The 24009-nt window shown below is 40.7% G+C and overlaps 1 protein-coding gene across 1 annotated transcript in view; it reads left to right on the top strand.

The window, feature by feature from the left end:
- Positions 1-24009, top strand: part of FNDC3B (fibronectin type III domain containing 3B) — a 356597-nt gene that overhangs the window by 83577 nt on the left and 249011 nt on the right. The window contains exon 3 of the mRNA XM_068987389.1: positions 17138-17213. Coding sequence (XP_068843490.1) covers positions 17138-17213 — 76 coding nt within the window. The remainder of the gene's footprint in view (positions 1-17137; positions 17214-24009) is intronic.

The following is a 24009-nucleotide window of genomic DNA, read 5'->3' as shown; positions in this document are numbered from 1 at the left end:
AGAATGTGGTTTACAAAAAAAAGAAAAAGGCTGTATTTACACATGTGTAGACCAGGGAAGAAGTGCTTGGGTTGCAGAATGTATCAGTGTCTTGGGAGCGTCCAGGGAGGGGTGGGGAATGGGAGAGGCGAGCAGGAAAACACACCAGGCAAGGAGAAGTGTCTGTGGGGAGGCTGAGCCTGAACTGAGGTATGACGCTGGAAGTTATTCAGGCTTTGCATCTCATGTAATCAGTTTCTGTGGTGTGAAATGTGAATGCTCTGCAGGGATAGCATAATCAGGGGAGAACTAATATTAGTGATGCCCCCAGCAAACTGTATCTATGCATTCTAGAATCTCTTTTCTGGAAACTTTGCTCTTCCGTATTCTTTCTAGAGAATCTGTGTGTCCTCTGTGCATCCAGTCTGGTCATCCACTCCTGGCTTCTTGATTCTGTCCCTCACAATTTCCAACTCTGTGGAGGTGAGGACCATGAGCACCCTTAACCAAATGCTTTCTAGCAGTGCAGGCAGCTGCTCGCATTTCTGAGGGCTTCCTCTGAACTGTAGAAAAGAAAAAAGAAGTCTGAGTTTTCCAGGTCTGTGGTCTGATTTTACAATCCCCTCTGCCTTAGGTTTGCCGATTCCATTAACTACAAAGCCTTCCGAAAAGGCAAAGCCTATGTGTAATCTCTGTCTCTTAAAGGAAAATGTTGATGCCATGCAGAGGAGGGTGTTATATGTGGCACTCACAATAATTATGACATATGATATATAATTATGACAGCTCTGAGCTGTCTGGGTTGAGAGACACTTCAGAATTTAATTAGCCAAAGGCAATAATAATAAGATACAAGATACAGTCAGTATCCTTCAAATGGTAGAAACAGAGCTGCCTTCAAAAAGGAGAGGATTAAGGAAAAACACTGGCGTGGCAAGGTTGCACTGCAAAATAACAGCAATTTAAAATTTTATGGTGGTTTTAACATTATGATTGTTTTCAACTTATTGCAGTGTTTGACCGTCTGGTTGCACTCTAAACTCAAGGGCAGCAGGGGTTGTCTCTTGGTCATGCTGTACCTGGCGTCTGAGGTAGCATTCAGTGAGGTAGTATTCAGTAAGTCCTTCAGAGTGAGTGAAGGATGAACAAAATGAACAAATTTAATTCATCTAAACCAGGGCTTAAAAACTGGATACCTGTTACATTTTTCATACAGGCATTAAAAAAGGAAAAAAGCTTTATGATTAACAAATAAATAATTAGGTGCCAAGCTTTAAAAATGGGAAGATCTACACAAAATTCTGGATCTTTAGGTTTTTTAAAAATCCCAGAAGATCTGGTAACTGGGCTGGTCATCCTACTTGGCAAAAGTTGACGGACCCAAAGTAGCAGCCACCCACTCTGGATGGGGAGAACCGTCCTCAGGCCCCCTTTGTCCATTAATTCCCAAACTTGCCTGGGCTCTGTGGTCAGCTGAACTTGCAACCTGGGGATTGTTTACCTTTTTTTTTTTTTAGCTTTGTAATTGTTTCTTGTGCTCACACATACTGGGTTTTAAAAGCAAAACTATTTAAGATTTTTCGGGCACACTTATTGTATCATACTGATGAAGTGATTTTAAGTCTCTTAGTTTTCTCCTTTCCTTATATAACTTGTAAAATGAAGTAGTATGGACTCTGGCTCATGTAGCTATGTAGGATTTCAGTTGTATGTTTTACAACTTTGGACCCATGTGTTGTTTTATTTGGCCTCTGCTTGTCAGTGAACAGTATTCAAGTCCCCAATCAGTGCCATATTGAACACTCATCAAAGCATAGGACGGGCAGGAGAAATGACCAGGTGCCTTGGTTTTACTGTTTACAAACTGGTTAAGGAGCATTAAACACAGATTCAGGGTATCAGCATTCAAAGGGATAAACATGCAAATACTTGTGTTTACAATATTTTTTACAGTTTCTCCAAGAATTGCATTTTCCTTAGATACTTATTAAAATAGAATTTTTTGAATGTAAAGTTTCCCTGGTGTTACCTAGATGAGGCATTTTAATTTAAATCATGTCTATATTGACTTTCTCTTTGAATAAAACTACATTTGATAGACGTCCAACCTCAAATTTCTGTTTTTTTAAAATGCATGTTTGTCATGTTGGATGTGATGTGATAACCATTGATATATCTTAAAAGTATGGTAAAAATTATATATATATGTATACACAGACACAGAGGGAAAAAAAATGGGACTGTTCTCTTCCAGAATGTGTGAAGACATATGTTTGCACATAATTGTTTTTATGTTGGCAGACTCATCTTTTTTGGTCCAAATGATTGACTTAAAAATATGACTGTATAGCAATTATCTACATTACATTTCCAAACAGGATAGTAGTGAGCAAGCTGCATACGTTAGCAACAGTAATATCTAGATTCCAAATGCAGGTGCAAAAAGTAAACAGCCTCCCAAGGAACCCATTGCTGAAGCGTCCTAGTATTGTATCTAGGTAATTCGGGGGCTTCGCTGTCTTAGATTACATTTAAATTGGAATTGACCAGAAGTAGGTACCCCCCTTAGTAATCTCCCAGCCAGCTCTGCTGTTATAGTGAATTGAAGCTGAACTATGGTGGGCCTCCAGAGAAGACAGTTCAGCGCCACTCTAGTGTTCATGCCTACGCTGGTATTGCCTCTCAGCCCTGGGCTTTTTTAGTAGGCGACCGTCAGATAGAGCACTGCTGAGAGGATATCTGTTTTATGTGCAATGTGTGCTTAGCACAACCATTAACTAGAATGCTTTGACCTGGAGCCATTCTTTTTTGCCCATTCCTTGCCCCTTGCAGTATAGGAGGTGTGCATTTGGACATCTACATTTAGAAAATGACTTTGCCAAGGGTTTCTGCTTTGCAAGTAACAAGGGAACTAGTTAAGCGGAGAGAGCAGAAAGTAGGAGCTATTTGGTTTCATTTTGGGGGGTCAGGTTGACCCTTGAATAACAGACTTGAACTTCAGAGATCCACTTATACACTTACTTATGTTTTTCAGTAGTAAGTATTATAGAATATACCATCCACCATTGGTTAAGTCTGCAGATGTACAACTGAGGATACCTAGGATCTGTGAATGCAGAGGTCTGACTATAAGTTTCAGACGGATTTTTGACCTCGTGGAGGGTTGGTGCCCCTAAGCTCTGCATTTTTCAAGGGCCAGCTGTGTTTCTAAAAAAGTGGAAATCAATCCTTCTGAGCTAAACCTTAGATGTAGAGAAATGGACTTGTTATCCAGTTGTGTTTCACGACTTCTAATTTTTAGGAGTTGTTAAAATGTTCTTATGTTTTCTAAGTAGATAGAAAAATTTGCACTGAAGAATGTTCTTGGATAGAAGTTTCTTTGGTTTTCACATATATTGGAATATCGAGTTGTCATTCTAGTTCATGGGGAAAACTGTGACACACATGCTTTTGTTAGTGATGTTGTCTAGTAGCTAAGTTAGCCAGAGTCATCCAGCTCATTTATCTTTTCTGACTTGTTTTGCATTGACAGAGTACATCTATTTAAAATCCATCTTAATTCTCATCACCTTGGCAAAAGGGCTGTATAAAAAGCATCCTTATAGAATGGCTGTTTCTTAATCATTTATTTGTAACTTTAGTCATGATAGAAAATAAGTGTAGTGTAAAATGTGAATAGGATATGAATTACAAAGGAATGGCATCCATATTTTTTCATAAAATGTTTGCATTGAGAAATTAGACCTTAGGCTTAATATATACTCTGTGAATAATATCTGTTTTAAAGACCAGGGAATCAACTGAGAGTGGAATTGAGTAATGGATGACATCATCCTTTAATAGATGGGTATTCACATCTATAGGTGTTTACTTCTCAGACTTTCTGTTTTCTTATTTTTAAAGTGGTTTATTCAGGGTTGGGCACTTTTTATCACCTGCCCATCTACACCATGCTGCTTCAAGCTGCCTTGGGACTTTGAGGAGCCTCCATTAGGGAGACTTGAAGAGAAGCCCCATACTCAGTGTAGGCTTTTGCTTTGCAGGGAGGCAGTGGCTCATTTTTCAACCATTATTTTAAGAACATGGGGGAAATGTGGGCTAACATGTTTTGTAACATTCCAGAGAAGTGTCTTAACAATGTAAAAGATATATTAAAGGTCAAATTTTTTTTGGCATTGAAAGAATGCCAAGGGTCTGACTACAAGTTTTTGGTATTTACTTCAAAATTAAATGTTACTTTTCAAACTTGCTGATCACCAGAAGGTTTTTTGTCTCAACTTTATACTCAATTTTTAGTTGCATGGTTATTTGTTAAATTATTGGAAAGACTGACTGACTTTTTCGGTGGTGGGGTTGCTGTGCTGTATGGCTTGGGGATCTTAGTTTTTCGGCCTGGTTGAACCCAAGCCATGGCAGTGAAATTGCTGAATCCCAACCACTGGACTGCCAGAGAACTCCCCAAGAGAATTCCATTTGATATTTTCATTTTTTTGTTCTCTGTGGTAGAGGGAATGAATAGTAACTATTTGAGGCTTATGATGTGCTAAGCACTTTTATATATTATTTCTTCCAGTGAACCATACACCTTGTAAGGTGGTGATCATTTTTAGACAGAACCACAGATGAGAAAGGTTACGTACTTTGCACCTGGCAAATCACAGGACTGGGATTTGAGTCCCCTGTGTCCTACCATCCAGGAATGGTGGTATTGCTTGGACTAGGTATATCTCCGTTGTTCTGTTCAGGTAAACAGTCAGGAGAGACGTGGGACTGGGTTTTGTATAATAGTAAGTTGTAAGGCTTGCGAAGAAGAGTATTCCTGCTATTACCTTAAATTTCCTTCACATTGCCCCTGAAAGATGGCAGTGAATCTGGTTGTGGAGCTTCTCAGAGTTGCAAACCAAGCTGGGGTGACTGTGTCTGAAGCCTGGAGGCACCAACTGAGTTTGGAGGAAGAAGTGAGGTTGAAGTCATTTCAGGCCCAGGTTGTCAAAGTAGCTCCCTTTCTTTCCCTAGGGAGTGGTTCTTTCCCTGAGGTTAGCCATAGGGGAGCAGTTTCCTCTGGGATCAGCACCTGCTGAGAGATGGTGGTAACCAGAGAGAAGAGGCAGGGGCTTGCCAAGCCTGGGCACAAGGAAAGGACTTTTGTCTGCCTTCTTTTCCTTCCAAACCCCGCCTTTCTTTTCCATTCAAAAATTACATCACCCCTGAGGCACAGTTTTTGTGCCTTAAGAAATCTAAAAACTTATTATAAGACTTGAACCTATTAGATTATTTTTCTTTCATTGCTGAATTTATAATTATTTCCCTTAAGTAATGCCAGAATTGAAAAACAAATCATTTAAGTTTATCCTTCAAAAAGAAATCACTCTATGAGCATTTCTGAAGTGTCTCACCTCTGCTCATTCTTGTTCTCACGGGGAATACAAAATTAGGTGTCACGTACCATTTGTGCTGTGAGACCACACCCCTTTGCTAGTGAGTTCCTCATCTTCTTTGTTTCAGATTGATGAAGGGCTGCTTGGACTTTGACTCTCCTCAAGATGTTAATTATATGTTTCAAAATCATGTGTTCTGTTAAAAATCACTTACGCATAGCCTTGGAAAGAGCGCTGGAGGCAGGGAGGTGCTTCAGGGGTGTAGAATATTGTTTGGAGGCCTTGGGAAATAAATCTTAAGTTCATTTACCACCAAGACATATTTAGTCAGTGTATATAAACAAAAGAAGTTACAGTGTGCCTGGACGTTATTTGTCCCAGATGGAGTTTAAACTTGGCTCATTATGCTGCGCTGATGTCATGGTACATAAACTGGCCCGAGTTAGAGACGTGCATAGAATCTGCTGTGCGCTTGTGTGTGCTGAGGGCTTGCGAGGAGGAGGGAGGGGCTGGCTGGAAAATCGTTGTCACATTTTTCCTTTGCTGTCTGCATAGCCTAGTGTCAGTCCTGAATTTGGGCTGGGTGCAGAGTGAGGGAAGAGTTGGAATAATCTGTTCATTTGTGCAAGTCGGTATGTGATGCACTCAGGGATATCGTTCTTCCAAGACTGAGTGTAAGTGCATCAGGCTTTCCAACAGTTGCTTACGATGCTCTGGCACTACAGTCTAGAGGGGAAAATCTTAAAGCAGTACATTTTTGAAGAGGATTCTCAAGTCTGTTTGCCTTGAAATCTTTACTCTGGATGGTGTCTTTAAACTTTTTAATGGTCTTAAGTATCCTGCTGTATAATTCTGTTTTCCTGGATTGAATGGTGGATAACCTTTCAAACTAGTTGCTTAAGTGTTTAAAAAGGCAAACGCTTGATGCTTCTTAGAGAAGCTGGCCAGGTTTAATTCTTCCTTGGTGCTTTGAGAGGACCCAGAAAAGGGTCCTCTCCTGGAATAGGCAATCGACACATACTGTGGTGTTACTTTGTTACATTTTATTGCTGACTTTCCTTGTGATAATCTTAATTAGAAGCAGTTTCAAGTAATTCACAGCATTTTGTGGATATAAAAGGCTTAGATTTCAGAACTACTGTGAAAGGATTCCAAAGTCACTATTGTTGCTGGGATCTGCGGAAGCTGAACAGACACTGAAATGTGAATGAGCTGCGAGGTGATCCTTTAAGGAAAGCCAGAATGTTTCTCAAACAGAAAATCTGGTCAGAGGTGAGAATTGGCTGGTTTTAGATTTTATTGAGAACATGAAATGTGGCAGATGTGGCAAACTTTTTTTCTTCAGACTTTCTCATTAGAGGCCATGTCACTGGTAGAAATTTGAAGAGAAATAAATATTAATAATTATTTATTAAGCATATACTATATATAAGGCCTTCTACCAGGGCTGCTGGGGGGTGGCTTCCTTCTTTAGAGCACACACATAAGATATGTGTTTTATCTTTTCAGAGGAGGAAATGCAGGGTTAGACATGTTAAGTGCCCTGTCTGGCACAGCTGGGACTCAGCTACGATGTGTCTGATTTGTTCTTCTCACTGTGTATCTTTGGTAACTTCATTGATTTTTAAACTCTCAGTTAAAAAGTGAATTGAAAGTAAAATGAGATTAGCACAAAGTGACTTTACTCAGTATGTACATAGTATAGTGAAGTCGCTCAGTCATGTCCGACTCTTTGAGACTCCATGGACTGTAGCCTACCAGGTTCCTCCATCCATGGGATTTTCCAGGCAAGAGTACTGCAGTGGGTTGCCATTTCCTTCTCCAATGTACATAGTATAGTGTTATTTAGAAGACAAGTCTGGCCGGAACGCCATCTAATTTTACCTAAACGTATATTGTGGCAGGAAGACAAACATGTAGAAGAAATATGTGGTATTGCTTCCTTATTTTTTGTAGTCTTAAAAAAGTAATAAAATTCATCTTCAATTTAATAATTAAGTTTTACGTTGTGTGTCCTTTTTTTTTTAAAACTTTATCTGCAATTCTGAGTCCTTAAATTATTTTTTCAAACTTTTTAAATGTATGCATGATATGCTAAAAGGCAAAGCTGAGCTTAAAGATGTGAAAAATGAATTAGCTAGTCTGAAATGGGGTATTCTAGGAATCAGAACAGGTGTTTTGGGGATATGATTAACTTGGAACCCTTGAGAATAAGTAATGATTCTCTTTTGGTTCATAATTAAATTTGTTCCCCAATAATCCCATTAATAATAAACCCTATTAGTCCTCCTTTCCTTTTGATCAGCAAATCAGCCAGCAACATAGTAGGCGGACAACATTGTTGGATTGATGAGTTGACTTGAAGTAAAGGAAAGGACTGCTAGGTTGCCTCATGAATGCTTTGGGGAGTAGCTTTTTAGAGCAAGAAACCAAAGGGAAGGAATGAGAGATAGAAAACGTCTAGGAAGAGGTGGAGACATGAGAGGGACAGGCTGTGAAGGCCCCTCAGTTATCAGTGATAGGAGTGGTGGAAATGGAAGTGACAGAATCACAGTTGGATAAGAGAATTAGAGAGAGTGACAGGAAGTAGGAAAAATCAAGTAGTTACGTCTGGGAGAGCCATGCCCATGACTTCACCTCTGTAATCAGAGATACCGTGGTGTTGACAGGGAGGGCAGAACTCTTCAGCAGCGAACCCTGTGATCTGGATAGTCATATTTAAAGGTTAAACCGTTGGTTATTTTTGAAAACTCTTACTTAGAACTGTGTAACCCCTGAATTATGTCACAGTTGGATGTTTAATTAATATTTTTGCTGGTCTCTGTGGGTCCAGTATCTCCCATCTCAGAGATGTTTGAATTTCTCACTGCTATCATAGTTACTTAGCAGTGTTGCTTTCCTACTGGAAAATTCTGCTCACAGGATAAAGTCCAGACTTTCAAGCAGGGCAAACAAAGACTTTTCTGAGGTGGGCCTGGCCTGCTTCTTCAGTCTCACCTTTTACCCCTCTGTCACTTGCTTATGCCTGCCTTTACAGCCGCGTTGGAGTTCTCTAGCACACTGTAATTCTAAATGCAGTGAACCGCTCAGTGCTTGTACTGTGTGATTGTTTGGCTTATCTTCTCATTTTCCCTTTAAGTGTCACTTCCAACTATAACTTTTCCTGATGTCTTGGTGGTTTCTTCAGTTTCCAGAGCGCTTAATAGCAAATAATCATGGTTTTTTTTTTTTTTTTTAAACAGCTAATTGTGTTTTCTTCTTTTGCACCAATATACAAATAGAGGTCAGCTTTTATCTTTCTCATCTTAGAATCATCGGTGCTTAATAAAGTGCCTAGTACATAGTAACTACTCAGCAAATATTTGTTGAATGATCAGGATTTCAATAATTACATTAGGTATTGCTTTAAATAAATTTAATCAGTCTAAAAGCATGGCCTGAATAAGTGATGATAATGTGCTGTGCAGAGGCAGGGAAAGGCTAAGGTCTCTAACTCAGAGTCTTTCCAAAACCATAGAATATTATGTATTTGTACTCATTTCTAATTTTGTTAGTGGGAACAAGATATAAGGCAATAGTATTAATAGTAATAAGAAAAGTTAACTCTAGACTGTTTAATTTGACAAAATATTGGGAACTGATTTTCTGTTAGTTATACGAATGAGAACATTCCTCATGGGCACATTATTTCTTGATTATGTCTTAGTGGGGGGAGAACAGTGTTCAATAAATGACAAGGCCATTGGTAGAATACTGCGAATGTAGGCAGTTAAATATGTTTCTTCAGCAGCCTTGAGATTCCCATGGTAGTTCAGTGCACAGTTTACCAGAGAAGGGTGTTAGTCGCTCATACAACCCCATGGACTGTAGCCCGCCAGCCTCCTCCATCTGTGAAATTCTCTAGGCAAGAATCGTGGACTGGGTTGCCATCCCCTTCTCCAGGGGATCTACTGGACCCAGGGATCAAATCTGGGTCTCCCACATTATGGGTAGATTCTTTACCATCTGAGCCAGGGGTGTGACATCACTTAGTACGTCAGTGTGGATCACGTTGCTCTGCGTCAGCCAACCAAAAACCAGACATGAGGTAGCTGGCTCTAAACACAGGATGACATGCAAGATTTAGTGTGCAAAGCACATCAGATGAAAAGTGGTCCAAGTTGCTGATTCCCCATGAGTGTGGCCAGAGCCCAGCTTGGAGATATGGGGTGTGTGGGTAGAATTGAGGGGTAGGAAATGGTTTTACCTCATGTCGTGGATATTTTTAATAAGAATTGACCCTGAAATGGTGATGACAGGAATCAAATTTTGTTCTCAGTGAACATAATTATTTTAGCTAAAGCAGGAAGAATTATCTTTTGGGTACTCAACAATTCTGTGAAAATACATTCTCTAGCAGATCTTCCCGACCCAGTATTCGAACTGGAGTCCCCTGCATTGCAGGCAGATTCTTTACCAGCTGAGCTACCAGGAATCAATAAAATGAAAAAAAAGATTTGTTTAAATAAATGTAATGCTGCCCCAAATGCTCAGGGATATTTGGTGACTGTTACTCTTAGCCGGGGAAAAGCTACACTTACATTTTTGGTCTTTTTTGTTTTTGACTTTTATCTGAAAAGTCCTATAGTTGAAACTTTAGATTCAGGCATTTGTGGCTGTCTTAAAAGAGGCTTTGAACCTAGTTTGGGCCATCTATATTATATCCTGCATTTTTCACACCTAAGTTAGTGCTATATTTTTATTCTTAGCAAACAGCTTTTTTGGTAATAGAATCTCTTTATTCAGGGCAGAACACATTTAAAGGGAGTAGAAATGTATAACTTCTTACAAGCTGCCATTGTTTTCTTTATATCCCTTATCACGTATCTGTAAATGTTTTGTTTTATTTAAGTCACTCCTTACTCCCATCCCATGCAAGTTCCCAATTGTTATCCTGTGAGGTAGGGAGAATTTTGTGTTGTCTAAGTCTCTATTTTGTGGCCTGATGGAATGCCTCACCTATTCTGGGCACTCATCAATATTTGCTGAATTAAAATGAAGTAGAGTAGTAATTCAGAGAAGGAGATGGCACCCCACTCCAGTAATCTTGCCTGGAAAATCGCATGGATGGAGGAGCCTGGTGGGCTGCAGTCTGTGGGGTCACTAAGAGTCTGACACGACTGAGTGACTTCACTTTCACTTTTCACTTTCATGCACTGGAGAAGGAAACGGCAGCCCACTCCAGTGTTCTTGCCTGGAGAATCCCAGGGACGAGGGAGCCTGGAGGGCTGCTGTCGATGGGGTCGCACAGAGTCGGACACGACTGAGGCGACTTAGCAGCAGCAGCAGCAGCAAGCAGCAGCAGCAGAGTAGTAATTGGAGAAGGAGATGGCAACCCACTCCAGCATTCTTGCCTGGGAAATCCCATGGACAGAGGACCCTGGTGGGCTATATTCCATGGGGTCGCAAGAGTCGGACATGGCTTAGTGACTAAACCACAGAATTTTAATTCTTCTAAGGATACTTCATGAAATGCAGTTATTGAACTCATTTGAATATACAGTTTACCCTTGAACAGCACAGCTTTGAACTACATACATCGCTTATATTTATTATTATGAATATTATAAAATATTTTAAATTATAAAATGCTATGCATATTCCCCACCCCCCCCCACCCAAATACATATCACAGTACTACACTATCTGCAGTTGGTTGAATCAGAGGTTGTGGAGGGTCAACTGTAAAGTTATATGCAGATTTTTTTCACTGTGCAGAGGGTTCAAGGTTAAGTGTATATATTTTCAGCAGACCGACGTGATTTCAGTGCATTAAAATGTTCTTCTTGGTTCATCTAACTCCTCTTTCCTTGGTTACCTGTTCATCCGTTCCTGTCTTTTTTGTTAATGATAGGTGACTTTTGAGAAGTATGAAGCTCAAGACCCAGTCTTTTTCAGGAGTAATCTTTTATTTTTCTTATGCCTATTAGGTCATGAGAAATGGCACCTAATGATAGTGCTAATCAAATAGCTTATTGGTTTCTCCTAGGTTTCTAAGGGAATTCAAGGACTTGACAATGACTTTATGAGAATAAATCTTGCCCAGTTTAAAGGCAACTGTTCGTTGTTAGTTAAGGGATGGATTCCTTACCACCCGACTGCCATGTTGTGGGTAACAGGCTTTGCCTCAGGGAGTGAGCACAGATTTCCTAGAAGAGAACTTGTCCTCTGTCATTGGGGACATTCTTTTGATCCAGTTAAATGCCTTCTCTCCTTGTAGCCATTTATTGAAGCGTCTCTCTAGAGGACCAACTCTGCGAAACCCACACCTGTTGAGGAGGAGGAGGAGATGCTATGTGGTAGAAGAGAAAAGCATGCATTTTGGTCAGGCAGGGCTGGGTTCCAGTGCTGATGGTCATTTTGTAGTTCTGTGACTTTGGACAAGTTACTTATCCTCTCTAAGCCTCAGTTTCCCCATCTTTAAAGTCTGGATGTCCTTTTGCCTTGATCTAGTGTGTAAGTATCCTTGGATGCTCCCTGGTCTTATATGTTCTTTTCCTACCAGCTTTGGATTCAGGCTTCAGGTTGGACATGTGAGCAGGTGAGTCAGTACTTTCCTATTATCTTCTAGGACCTTCCAGTTAAACTGCTCATGTTGTAAATCCAGGGACATTTTCTTTGTGTGTGTTATGACCACAAAGGTGACTGTCAGTCATTTGCAGCTCATCATCTCCCTTTTCATAAGAGAGACAGAACTCAAGAATCAAATGATGCCACTATTCAGTTTTGCTGGAGGCCAGCTGCAGTCTTGACACAGAGACCAGAGTCTCAATGGTGTGTCATGATGGATGCTTTGGGTGGAACGAAAGAGCCTGGGTGAAGCTTGCCAGGATTTTTCTGGAATTTGGGAATCTGAAGTGTGTGTGTGTGTGTGTGTGTGTGTGTGTTTTCAGAAGGAAGGTGCTACTGTTCCTTTCATAAAGTCAGAGGTCACTTTTTAAGTTGTTATATCTTCCTGGATAGAATCTGTCCTTAGCTGGAACTCATCTGCAGTTTTTAGGTTGTAATACTCCTTTCTCTCTTAAGATGTCTGTTGGATATTCATAACTGCTCTACCCAAGAGTGTTCATGCATACATGAAACAGCTAAGAGTAAGACAAGCTTCACAGAATATGGCAAGTGGGAAAAGCTCTGAAAGTGAAAGGAGATTCCCTAGCACTGTTTATGTCTTGACTAGGTATGGAATTTAACCCTTGAAAACACTGCAAATGTGACATTTCATCTTTGGTCAGAGCAGGAGCTTTTGTGATGGACACATACGTGGCAGTGATGATTTAGTTGGGTGCCTGGCAGTATTTTATTTGGGCAAAAATTAGGAATTTGCCTCCAGGAGATTATCTACTGGTTAATCAGCCATCCAAAATTTAAAATGCAAAAGTAGCTTTCCTTTTGCTCTTCCGGTGAGTTAGAAACAGAGTTCTATTTAGATTTATACCTTTAAAGAAAGATGTTATACCTGCTTCAGTTGTCTAGTTGGGTGAAGCTTTCCCAGGATGCTGTGTTTAGCCTTTTGCTTAGTTATGTTAATTCTACCTCTTGTTGTATTGTTTCTTTAGACTTTGGAAGAATGGTCACTTATTTTTCAGTAAACCTTAATGTAACCTCCAGTAAGCCTTTGGTTATTTGGGGCTGCTTGGTTCCTGTAGCACTAAGGGATTTGAAACAGATCTGACAAAGCAATAGTAGCCTGAAATATGTCTTTGATTAACATGGCTCTACGTTAGCATCTCGAGGGGAAAAAAATCTATCCGTGGTTAAAAAAAAAAAAAAATCTTCTTTTTTTTCCCCTTCTCCTCTGACAAGTCACAGAATACAGCATGACTTGTTTTAGTGCTGATTTTGGAAAAGCAGGAAATGCTTACTAAGTGGGCAAAAAATGATGAGGTTTGGACAATGATGTTATGTTTCACATTCTGTATTTAAGAGAACTTGTAACTGTAATGTCTGCTTTGTGGCTAAAGAAAGAAAGGAGGAGGGAAGGAAGGAGGGTTGGGGGGATGGGGAGAGACAGATTGAGAGAGGGAGAGAGAGAGACAGACAGACAGACAGACAGACGGAGTGACTTGTTCGATACAAAAGGTTAAGTGCCAGGGAGCCTGCCGGTGTGACTCACGCTCCTCAGGGCCACACGATGCAAGGCCTGCTGCCGCCATCTCATTCATGTCTCTGGTTAGGGATAGATCACTGGGCTGGTGTGTGTCAAAAGTTTATTTTTATATCTGCTTTATTGACAGCAAAAACAGCATGGTGGTCAGTCCGCTTCAGTATAATAAAATGCTTTCTTTTAAAGTATCTCGGTGCCAAGATGAATACGGTTTGCTCAAATAATGACTTTCACTCTTGCTAAGAAAAATTGATATTGGGACACAGGAGATTTGCCTGGTTTCTGAGGTAACTTGGTAGATTATAATCTGGTTGCCATAGAAACACAGCAGCAGGGAAAATTACAGTAACTAAGCATTTGAAGAGAGATATTTTAATAGGATATGTGCAAGCCCTTTACCTATCCTCTTTCTCCCTGTAGAGATGGGGTGGGGGTCAGGAATGGGCCTCCCGGGAGCAGCGAGGGGAAGGCATAAATGGCTTCTGGAGGCTGGCTGCCTCCAAGCCATTCCATGAGATGTGGCCTGGTGTCGGCAACTGCAGAGAAACTGCTGCAGACACTTCTCATGCAATATGATAAGCAGATAATGTGATAGAACCTGGAATATACTCCAATTCAGATATCCTGTTGTTGCCTGGGACTTCCCATAATACTGGTGAATTGTACTTTTAGAACTAGTATTTAGGACACTTTGTCTGACAGTTATGAGTGTAGTGGAAAAGAGTATTTGCATTTAAGATTGTCAAAGAATATCTGGGTCATAGTTAGTGTTCACTGATTTTTTTTTTTCCTGACTGAATAATTCGACAGGCATATCTTATAGACCAATCTCTAGAGGCTTAAACACAAAGCAGATGCCTTCTGCTGTTATAGTGATGTTAGAATTGGTTTAAGGATTTTTAAAAAAACATGGATAATTTTCTTTTTGGACTGTTTTATTCCCCTGTAGTTGAGTTATATTCTATGTGTACATAGAAATAAAGTTAAGTCAAAAATATTTTCATGTTAGGAATGACTTTTAAAATTGATTTTCAAGAAAGCAATGAAAATGTTTTAATCACTCCATAGAGATCGGGAGAGATTTCCTTTTGAGTTCTTAAAATGGCACAGTGTGTTTACATTGGTGAGGATTTGAATGCTTAAGACTGAAAAATTATTGACACAGTTACTGTACAGGAAAAATAAATTGCCTTGAAATAACTATTATAATTCAAGATAACAAGGAGCACCAGGGATGAAACTTGTACAGCTTTTCCTTGAATGGTCTTGTTTTTTCTAGTTAATGGATTTCCAGATTAAAAATGTTTTAATATCCCAGCAGTGTTTCCTGGAATTATTAGTATAAGCAAAATACATAGACTTTAAAGATTTAGTTTTTAAAGGTAAAATGGTTTTGATCTTAATAAATAGTTTTTAAAAATACATAAATTATGGTCCATATGGGTGCCCAAGGTGGCTCAGTGATAAAGAATCCGCCTTCCAAGGCGAAGACATGGGTTCTATCCCTGGGTCAGGAAGAACCCCTGGAGAAGGAAATGGCAACCCACTCCAGTATTCTTGCCTGGACAATCCCCATGGACAGAGGAGCCTGGCAGGCTACAGTCTATGGAGTTGCAAAGAGTCGGACATGACTAAGCCACTGAACCACCACCACCACAGTAAATAAAGTTGACTTCAACATTGCATATTATGAAAGCTTAATTTCTCAAAGTCACGGTTGCAGTGGTTTTCCATAAGTTTTATAACTTTCATTCATTCAGTAAAAATATTTCTCAAGCACTTATTCTGTGTCAAATCTTGCCCTTATAGAGCCTAGATTAAGGCTCTATAAGGAAAGACAGACACAAAAATAATTCCTTTACCACCCTAATGGCAGAAGGTAAAGAGGAACTAAAGAACCTTCTGACAAAGGTAAAAGAGGAGAGTGAAAAAGCTGGCTTAAGACTCAGCATTCAAAAAACGAAGATCATGGCATCCGGTCCCATCACTTCATGGCAAATAGTTGGGGGAAAAGTGGAAACAGTGACAGATTTTATTTTCTTGGGCTCCAAAATCACTGTGGATGGTAATTGCAGTCATGAAATTAAAAGATGCTTGCTTCTTGGAAGAACAACCATGACAAACCTAGGCAATGTGTTAAAAAGCAGAGACATCACATTGTCGACAAAGTTCCATGTAGTCAAAGCAATGGTTTTTCCAGTATTCATGTATGGATGTGAGAGTTGGACCATAAAGAAGGCTGAGTTCCAAAGAATTGATGCTTTTGAACTGTGTTGCTGGAGAAGACTTGAGAGTCCCTTGGACAGTAAGGAGATCAAATCAGTCAATCCTGAATAGTCATTGGAAGGACTGATACTGAAGCTCTAATTCTTTGGTCACCTGATGCAACTAGCTGACTCATTGGAAAAGACCCTGATGCTGGGAAAGATTGAGGGCAGCTGGGAGGAGAAGGGGTTCAGAGGATGAGATGGTTGGAGGCATCATTGACTGAGTGGACATGAGTTTGAGCAAACTCCAGCAGATGGGGAATGACAGGGAAGCCTGGTGTGCCACAGTCCATAGGGTTGCAGAGTCAGACATGACCTAGCGACTGAACTACAACAACAACAACAATTAATTGGAATTATAGATTTTAGGAAGGAGCTGAGTTTCATTTTGTTTTTTGAGAACCCGTAGTGCAAGACCTGTCCTGTCCTGAGAGTCAAATGCCAGTCCTTAATCTAGCAAGGATAAATGGGTGGTGGCTGGTGGAGGAATGAGTAAGGTGGGCAGAGGGTAGAGATGAAGGAGTGCAGGGGAGAGCATTGCAGACAGAGGAAACAGTGTGCTTGATGGTTTCGAGGCAGGAACCAGGCTTGCTCCAAGAATATGAATGTGACATTGACAGCCTTCCATTTTCTAGAAATACATAGTCATTGTTTTAATAGTGTTAAAGTTGCACCTGATGATTTTTAACCACAGTTTTTAAAACTTGGATTATGTCCTTTCATTTATATTTAGATATAGATTAATTTTTTCCCCCTTTTGTTATCTAAAGTAACTGAATGAGATTAGAACTAAAATTCTGAGATTCTTGAAAGAACATATTTTGCCATGGCATGCGTGATTTAGTCTTTTGGAAGTTGTCTTCTGATAACAAAATATCTGTGTTATATGACTAAAACAGACGTTTAGGTAATAGATTTAAAGATTTGTGTGTTTGGTAGGTCCTCCTTATACTGTTCATTAATATTTCCAGGTCCTATACATAGATACTTTTTTTCCCCCCAAACACTTAGCTAAATACAAATGCATGTACTTATCCCCCATCAAATTTGAACCAGATCTAAGACATCTCCTAAGTTTTATGTTTATACAAGATTCTGTGCTACGTATTGCTTGTCTAATACATAAATTTATATAATGAAACTGTTAAGAAAACCCCAGATGTTCTAGTATTAAATTGAAAATTAGGGATTTCCCTGGTGGTCCAGTGGCTCAGACTTGGTGTTCCCAATGCAGGGGACCTGCATTCTGTCCCTGGTCAGGGAACTAGATCCCACATGTCACAACTGAAGATCCTGCATGCCACAACTAAGATCCAGCACAGCCAAATAAATAAAATTTAAAAATTGAAATTAATGTGTTATTTTGGCAGGTTATTCTCGTTCAAGTTAATCCAGGTGAGACTTTCACAATAAGAGCGGAGGATGGAACACTGCAGTGCATTCAAGGTAAGGAAGTTTTTTGTTAGCTTTCTAATCAAAAAAAATTTCCTTTATTATTTTATGGAAGTAAAGTTTATCTCTGAGTCTGCATGTGATTTTCTAGAAATAAAATTTATCTTCGAGTTTTTTTTTTTTTTTTTTTGCTTTTATTAGGGGCTCCTTAATGCTGAGTGGGCCTGTGACACAGTTAAATGTCTTGAGTATTAATTGACTTTTAAGTGAATTAAATCAACTTGGGAAAGCTTGCATTGTCTTCATGTATTATGGAATTTGGTCCCCTGAAAAATCCAGAGATTTTTAAGAGACCTTAAAATTCCAGTAGAGAATAGCATGTACTTTTTCAAGTTAGATGAAAGTTTCAAATACATACTGTGATGCTACCCAAATGATGCTTTTAGAGGTAAAAATCTATATTAAATATCTCTTAGTTATTTATTACTGAGTAACAGGTTACTCAGATTTGGTAGCTCTATACAGCATTGGTTGTCTGCAGTTTCTGTGGGTCAGGAGTTTAGGTGCAGCTTAGCTGTGTCCTGTGGCTTTGGGCCTATGGAAACACTAAGATCCATGGGCTAGTGCTGCAGTCACCACGAGGCATGTCTGAGTGTCAGTCTGTTTCCTGGCTCGCCTAAGTGATTGTTGGCAGGGTTTAGGGTTTTTTGTGGGCTAGTGGTAGGCAGCTTCCGTCTGTTCCTTGCTAAGTGGCCTCTCCATGGAGGTGCTTACATTATGACCGCTGGCCTCATCGGAGCAACAACTACAGGGCAAGAGGGAGCACTCCGCCTAACCCACTCGAGCACGGTGATTACACAGAATGTGAATACTAGCAGGCAGGCATCACTGGGGGGCCTTTTACAGGGCTGCCCACCCACAGTGACCCTCTGCCCTCAGTAGTTCAGGTCTCTCTTGTGTGCAGGATACCCCCTCCTAAGATCTCCAAAAGTCCTATTCCATTACTGCATCGGCTCTCCAGAATCTTATCTAAATAAACTCCAGGTATACTGGTATAGCGAGGCTCCTTGAATGTAGTTCTTTAAGGACTGCTCCTAGGCCATTTCAGTTAATTTCTAGTTTGTGTAATACTGGTGCCTCTTCTCTGTCATTCACTTTGGAAAGAGAGAGAGACATAGGTACTCTGATCCATATGAGGTTCTACTGTAGGAAGATCAACCCAGATCTGGAGTTAGTCTGTAAATACTGCTGTGTTGGAGGGCACTCTGGTGAGAGGTTTTTGGGAGTTATTGGGATTATGGGACAAATGGTAAATTGGCCTGTAATTGAGCTCAATGCTAGGTTGTTGGTTAGACTGAAATCTGCCCAAAGGTCTTATTTTTAATACCTGGGCTTGCTCAACAATATATAAAGAAAATGAACAGATATGCCCTTTAGTTTTAGTTTTCCATAGTGAACTACATGGAAAAACTTAATTTTTTTCTATCCCGCATAATAGAGTATGCTGCTGTGTAGCTTCACTACTTGTTTTTTTTAACTATAAGAACAAAAATTTAGGGAAAAAATTAAAACTCATTTCAATTGCAATTAATCTGAAATGATTTAGCCATTCATGAACGGGATTTTTTTCTGATGGCATTTCACTGATCGTTGTGTCCCTGAAATGGATCGTTGGTGTTCTAAACCATTTAAAAACCAAACCATACGAAGGAACTTCAGACAAAAGAAGAGAGAAAATATTTTAAAGTAGTATAAGATACAGAATCTTCCACCTACTTGTATTATTGTAACATATTATCAACAAATAAAACCTCAAAATTCACTCTGTATCTTTAAAAAAGAACACACTAGAAAAAACGAGATGAAAAGTTATTTTACCTACATAGAATGGAGCTGATGTTTCCAGTTCAGTAAGAGAATAGTTGAGCTTCTGGTCATAGTAAGGTTGGAACTCTGTACTGGCTGGAAGACTGTGTCCCTCTGCAACTGAGTATGTGTAATAGAATCTATAAGAAGCAAATTGCTGAGTGGATCAACTTGTATAAAATCCACTTTTTCATGCCACCTGCTTTTACTTTTGGTGTCTTAAGAGGGTGTGTGTGTGGGTGTGTGTGTGTATTCATCTAGTTAGCCTCTTCCTCACTTCTTTTGAGTGCATGTTCGTAACTGGTATACTCTGCAGGGTATTTTGCAAGTATATTGCTCTGTCCACAATGGGAGCTTTGTATTTATTCATGATGCTACTTGGAGATAAGTGATACTAACACCCCTTTCAGTGATTTAAAAAAAATGCTGTTGACTAAAGAAGAATTGTGGAGCCATTTATCTTTGGCTTCCTCTGAGTCTTCTCAGTCTTTATTCTCTTCTGAACACCCAGATACTGTGGTTATCTTTATTTGGGACATATTGGTAGCTGGCCCAGCTAATTGAAATGACACAGGACAGGATGAGAGGGACAAGGACCTGGAACCCCAAGTGGTTTGCTAGGGGTTGGGAGGCACTGAGACAACAGGACCAACTGCAGGAACTGGAAGGAACCCTCGTCCAGACCCATTGTTGGCCATTCACGTGTAATAGGCAGTCACTCAGGCCAGGCATCCTCGCTGACCCCTTCATTTGCGTTCCAGTGTGAGTGAGCGAATGCTTCACTCCAGATGGCTAGAACATATCAATATAGAATGTGGGAATAGGCAGTATATTTATAAATTCGTTGTGATTAACATCCTTATCATTGCTAATATATATGTTTTTCAACTTTTAGGCATATGTATTCTCTCATTGAATGGGTATGACAGCTACATATGAAGCTGAGACCTGTAGAGGTTAACACACAGCTACAGTCACATAGGGAGAAAGAGCAGGGCTCTTGTTTCTCAAATAATCTCATATTTATTTTTGGCTGTGCTGGGTCTTTGTGGCTCCGCAGGGTCTTCTCTAGTTGTGAGCGGGGGCTCCTCCCCAGCTGCGGTGTGTGGGCTTCTCATTGCCGTGGCTTCCCCTGTTGGAACACAGGCTCTAGGGGTGTGCAGCTTTTGGTAGTTGCAGCACCTGGACTCAGTAGCTTGGCTCCCGGTGTTTAGAGCGCAGGCTCAATAGTTGTGGCACACAGGCTTAGTTGCTCAGCTGCATGTAGGATCTTCCGGGGTCAGGGACTGAGCCCATGTCTTCTGCATTGGCAGGTTCTTTGCCACTGAGCCGCCAGGAAAGCCCCAGGGCCAGAGCTCTTTATTGCCTTGCTCTGGGGCTTTATTACATCAGGGAGTCATGAACTGAAATCGACTCCATTTTCTTGAGCACATGACAAAACAAGATGGCTTCTGATGCTTGGAGTAGCAGGATTCCGGGAAGGATGCTAGATGAGTACTTACTGCTGCTGCTAAGTCACTTCAGTCGTGTCCACTCTGTGCGACCCCATAGACAGCAGCCCACCGGGCTCCTCCGTCCCTGGGATTCTCCAGGCAAGAACACTGGAGTGGGTTGCCATTTCCTTCTCCAGTGCATGAAAGTGAAAAGTGAAAGTGAAGTCGCTCAGTCGTGCCTGACTCTTAGCAACCCCATGGACTGCAGCCTACCCGGCTCCTCTGTCCATGGGATTTTCCAGGCAAGAGTACTGGAGTGGGGTGTCATTGTACTTAGGTCCCCAGGATAAGATGGAGATGGTTTGCAGAACAAAAATGGGTGGTGGAGGCTGGGTCTTTGGAGTAAGACAGGAACCCTGTTAATAGAAGTAAGAACAGGATAGTGTGATATAGGGAGTATTGCTTTATAAACCCTTAAATTATTTCTGTCCAAAGTCAGGATTGGGCCCAGAGTTGCTGCTGCTGCTGCTAAGTCACTTCAGTCGTGTCCGACTCTGTGCGACCCTATAGACGGCAGCCCACCAGGCTCCCCCATCCCTGGGATTCTCCAGGCAAGAACACTGGAGTGGGTTGCCATTTCCTTCTCCAGTGCATGAAAGTGAAAAGTGAAAGTGAAGTCGCTCAGTCATGTCTGACTCTTAACGACCCCATGGACTGCAGCCCACCAGGCTCCTCCATCCATGGGATTTTCCAGGCAAGAGTACTGGAGTGGGGTGCCATTGTTGAGGTGGGCTGAACATCTAGGTGGGGCTTCCACTTGAGGTGCTGGAGGGAGAGAGGTACAGTGATAGAGGACTGGTTAGGAAAGGATCAGAAATTGAGTCATACTGTAATGGAAACTTCTGAAAGAAGTAGTTGCATTTTACCAAAGATTAAAGTTAAGAGAATGAAGCTCTAGTTATGCTCTTTCAACACCAGCCAGCAGATGGAGAGGTGGTTTTTTTTGGCAGGGATGGAGTGATGGTTGGTGGTAGTGGCCTTCCTGGAAATTCTAGTCATACTCATTGCTTATGCCATGGTTGAAACTATCAGTTTTGTAGCTTTGCTATTTCAACACTAGCCAGCAGGTTAAGGATAGCTGGTGGTGGGGGGCTGTGGGGACTTGTGACTTAGGAGTAGGGCGAGGAGCTGGTTGCAGGTCTCTCTGGAAACTTTGAAATTACACCGTATGACGTCAACCCCCTTTGCTTGTAGTTGCATTTGTTAGCGTGATGATTTTCTCTATTGGACATTTATGACATCACTAGAAAATCCCCGGAAGCTTATTGTGATGCCATGAAAAGGCATTCTGGAAATTCAGAGCAAATCAAAGTAAAGAATATTGTTACTCTGGGGAAAAAAATGAGATTTTTGTTTTTGTTTTCATGGGAATGTCCTTGGTGATAATGAAGGAAGAAAAACACAGGAAACATACAATATGCTGTGAAAGCAGATTCATTTCTAATGGAATATTTCTCAGTATTTTCCCTGAAACATGAATCATGGGTCTTGAAGGGGCCACAGAAGGTCATAGTTCATTCTCACTGGGAGGCAGCACTATACCTATGGCATCCTAGACAAAAGATTTTTCTTTCCTAGGCCAGATGGAAGTGTATAAAGAGCTAATTGTTGGGGGAAAAAAGAGTCTTAGCAATCAATATGAATTCTTTCCTTTGCTTAATTCAGACATTAATAGAGGGCAGCCACAGGTCTCCCATTATTTTCATATCCTTGTCTGGGCTGAGGTGCTGGCAGTGCAGCCTTCCTTCCTGTCCACACATGCCATCTTTTTTTTCTGGGCCATTTCTCTGCTCCCTGTAAAACCCTTCAGCCAAAACAAATACCACACTTCCTTTAAGCTTTAGGTCTGTCTCCTTCAGGAGAGCCCTTTCCGGGCCCCCCCCCACCCCCCATTTCAGTCCATTCTGACCTTCCTCTGTGTTCCTGGAGGAGCAGGTAGAGGTAGCCCTGCGTGTAAACCTTTCCTTAGATGGTGAATTGGACTGTGAATTCACTGTGACAGGAAACAGGGTATCCTCCACCCTAACCCACCCCAGCCCCACAGCCTGGCAGTAATTCCTGACTTTAGACCCTTGACTAGCTCTGGCGTTATATCAGATGTGATGATATTTCTTTTAACTTTTACTGTTGTGCTGGGAACTTAAAGGTGTTTAGTTATGTGATTGTAGTGGCTTTGAAAATCTCTGTAGAAGAACTTCCAAATCACATTTTAATTAAAGCCAATCAGTTTCCTTTAAAAAAAATTTGTAAGTCTGAAGAACTTTCATATTGACCTGTACTAATGCTGCAATTTTTGTGTTTCAAGACTGTTATATTTCAAAATTTGTGAGCCTGAAGAAAACAGATGAATGTTACGGTGATAACAGCAAAAACAAGATAAAAGTGAAATGCTTGGGATCACCATTATTCTAATGAAGAATAATATTTAAATAATTGCTAGTGTTCTTTGTCCAGAATAATCCAGACATCTTTGTGAAGATTATTGTTACTCAGCCAAACTGTGTTAAGTGGGTAGAGATCTTGAAATGGCAGGAGGGAAGCTCCAGGAAAACTCTTCTCTGAGATGGCTGTAGTTTGGTTGCTATTAGAGTGGAAGCTTTTCCCCCTCCTGCTTTGCTCTCCCTAAGCCTTCTTCAGCTCTGTGTCTGACTCCGCCCGCCCCACCGAGTGTGGGAACTGTATCATTGATGAACAGCACGCTCTGCTCACAGGCTCTGTGAATGACACCATTGAGAGCCTTTCCGCGTTTCTGAATCTCCTTGTTTGTCTCCCTCCCACCCCCTCACCCCGCCATATTCGGAATCCAGACTGCCACAGGGACCTTCAAGTTACTTTTTTTTATTTTTTCTCACTTGGTACTTTAAGTGCATTTATTAGACTTGTTTGGCACATTAAAACACCAACCTGACATTCTTCCTAAGAATTTTAAGACAGGTCCTAGGGAGCTCTCATTGTCTCCTGCTTTGTTAATTGAGAAATGACATGAGTGATGTCACTGGGAGGGCTTACAAGCTGAGGTAGACTATCATTTCACGAGCAAATCTATATGGTCTGTGCCTTTAAAGCAGACTGCCTGAAAATGAGGTATTCCTGCTTTACTGGCTTAAAACCAAGGAAGGGGACCTGCTGTAAATGAAGTTGGTCTTCTGAGATTGATTGCACCCTTCCTTGTCCTGGCTTAAATTTGCAAACAAGTATTTCATCAAAACTATTTGGGTAGTTTGAAACTGAAATTCCTGCATATGACCGCATTTAAATCTTTGAGAATCTTTGCAAGCTTTCATTACATTGAATATGTATTTGATTTTTATTTGATTGTATTTAATTATTTATGGAAAGTCTGCATTATATGGGGAAAAGGTTTTCTTTTCCTGTTACAATTTTTGTATTTTGAGAGCTTTTTTTCAGCGCACAGGAAACCACTTTTAAAGTCAATTTGTTTTGCATCTGGGGATTTGTGAGAGATCACTAACCTGAAATCTTACTGTGAA

The sequence above is a fragment of the Capricornis sumatraensis genome, chromosome 1, assembly GCF_032405125.1.
Source record: "Capricornis sumatraensis isolate serow.1 chromosome 1, serow.2, whole genome shotgun sequence".
Lineage (NCBI taxonomy): Eukaryota > Metazoa > Chordata > Mammalia > Artiodactyla > Bovidae > Capricornis > Capricornis sumatraensis.
This window is presented reverse-complemented; position numbering and strand designations above follow the sequence as displayed.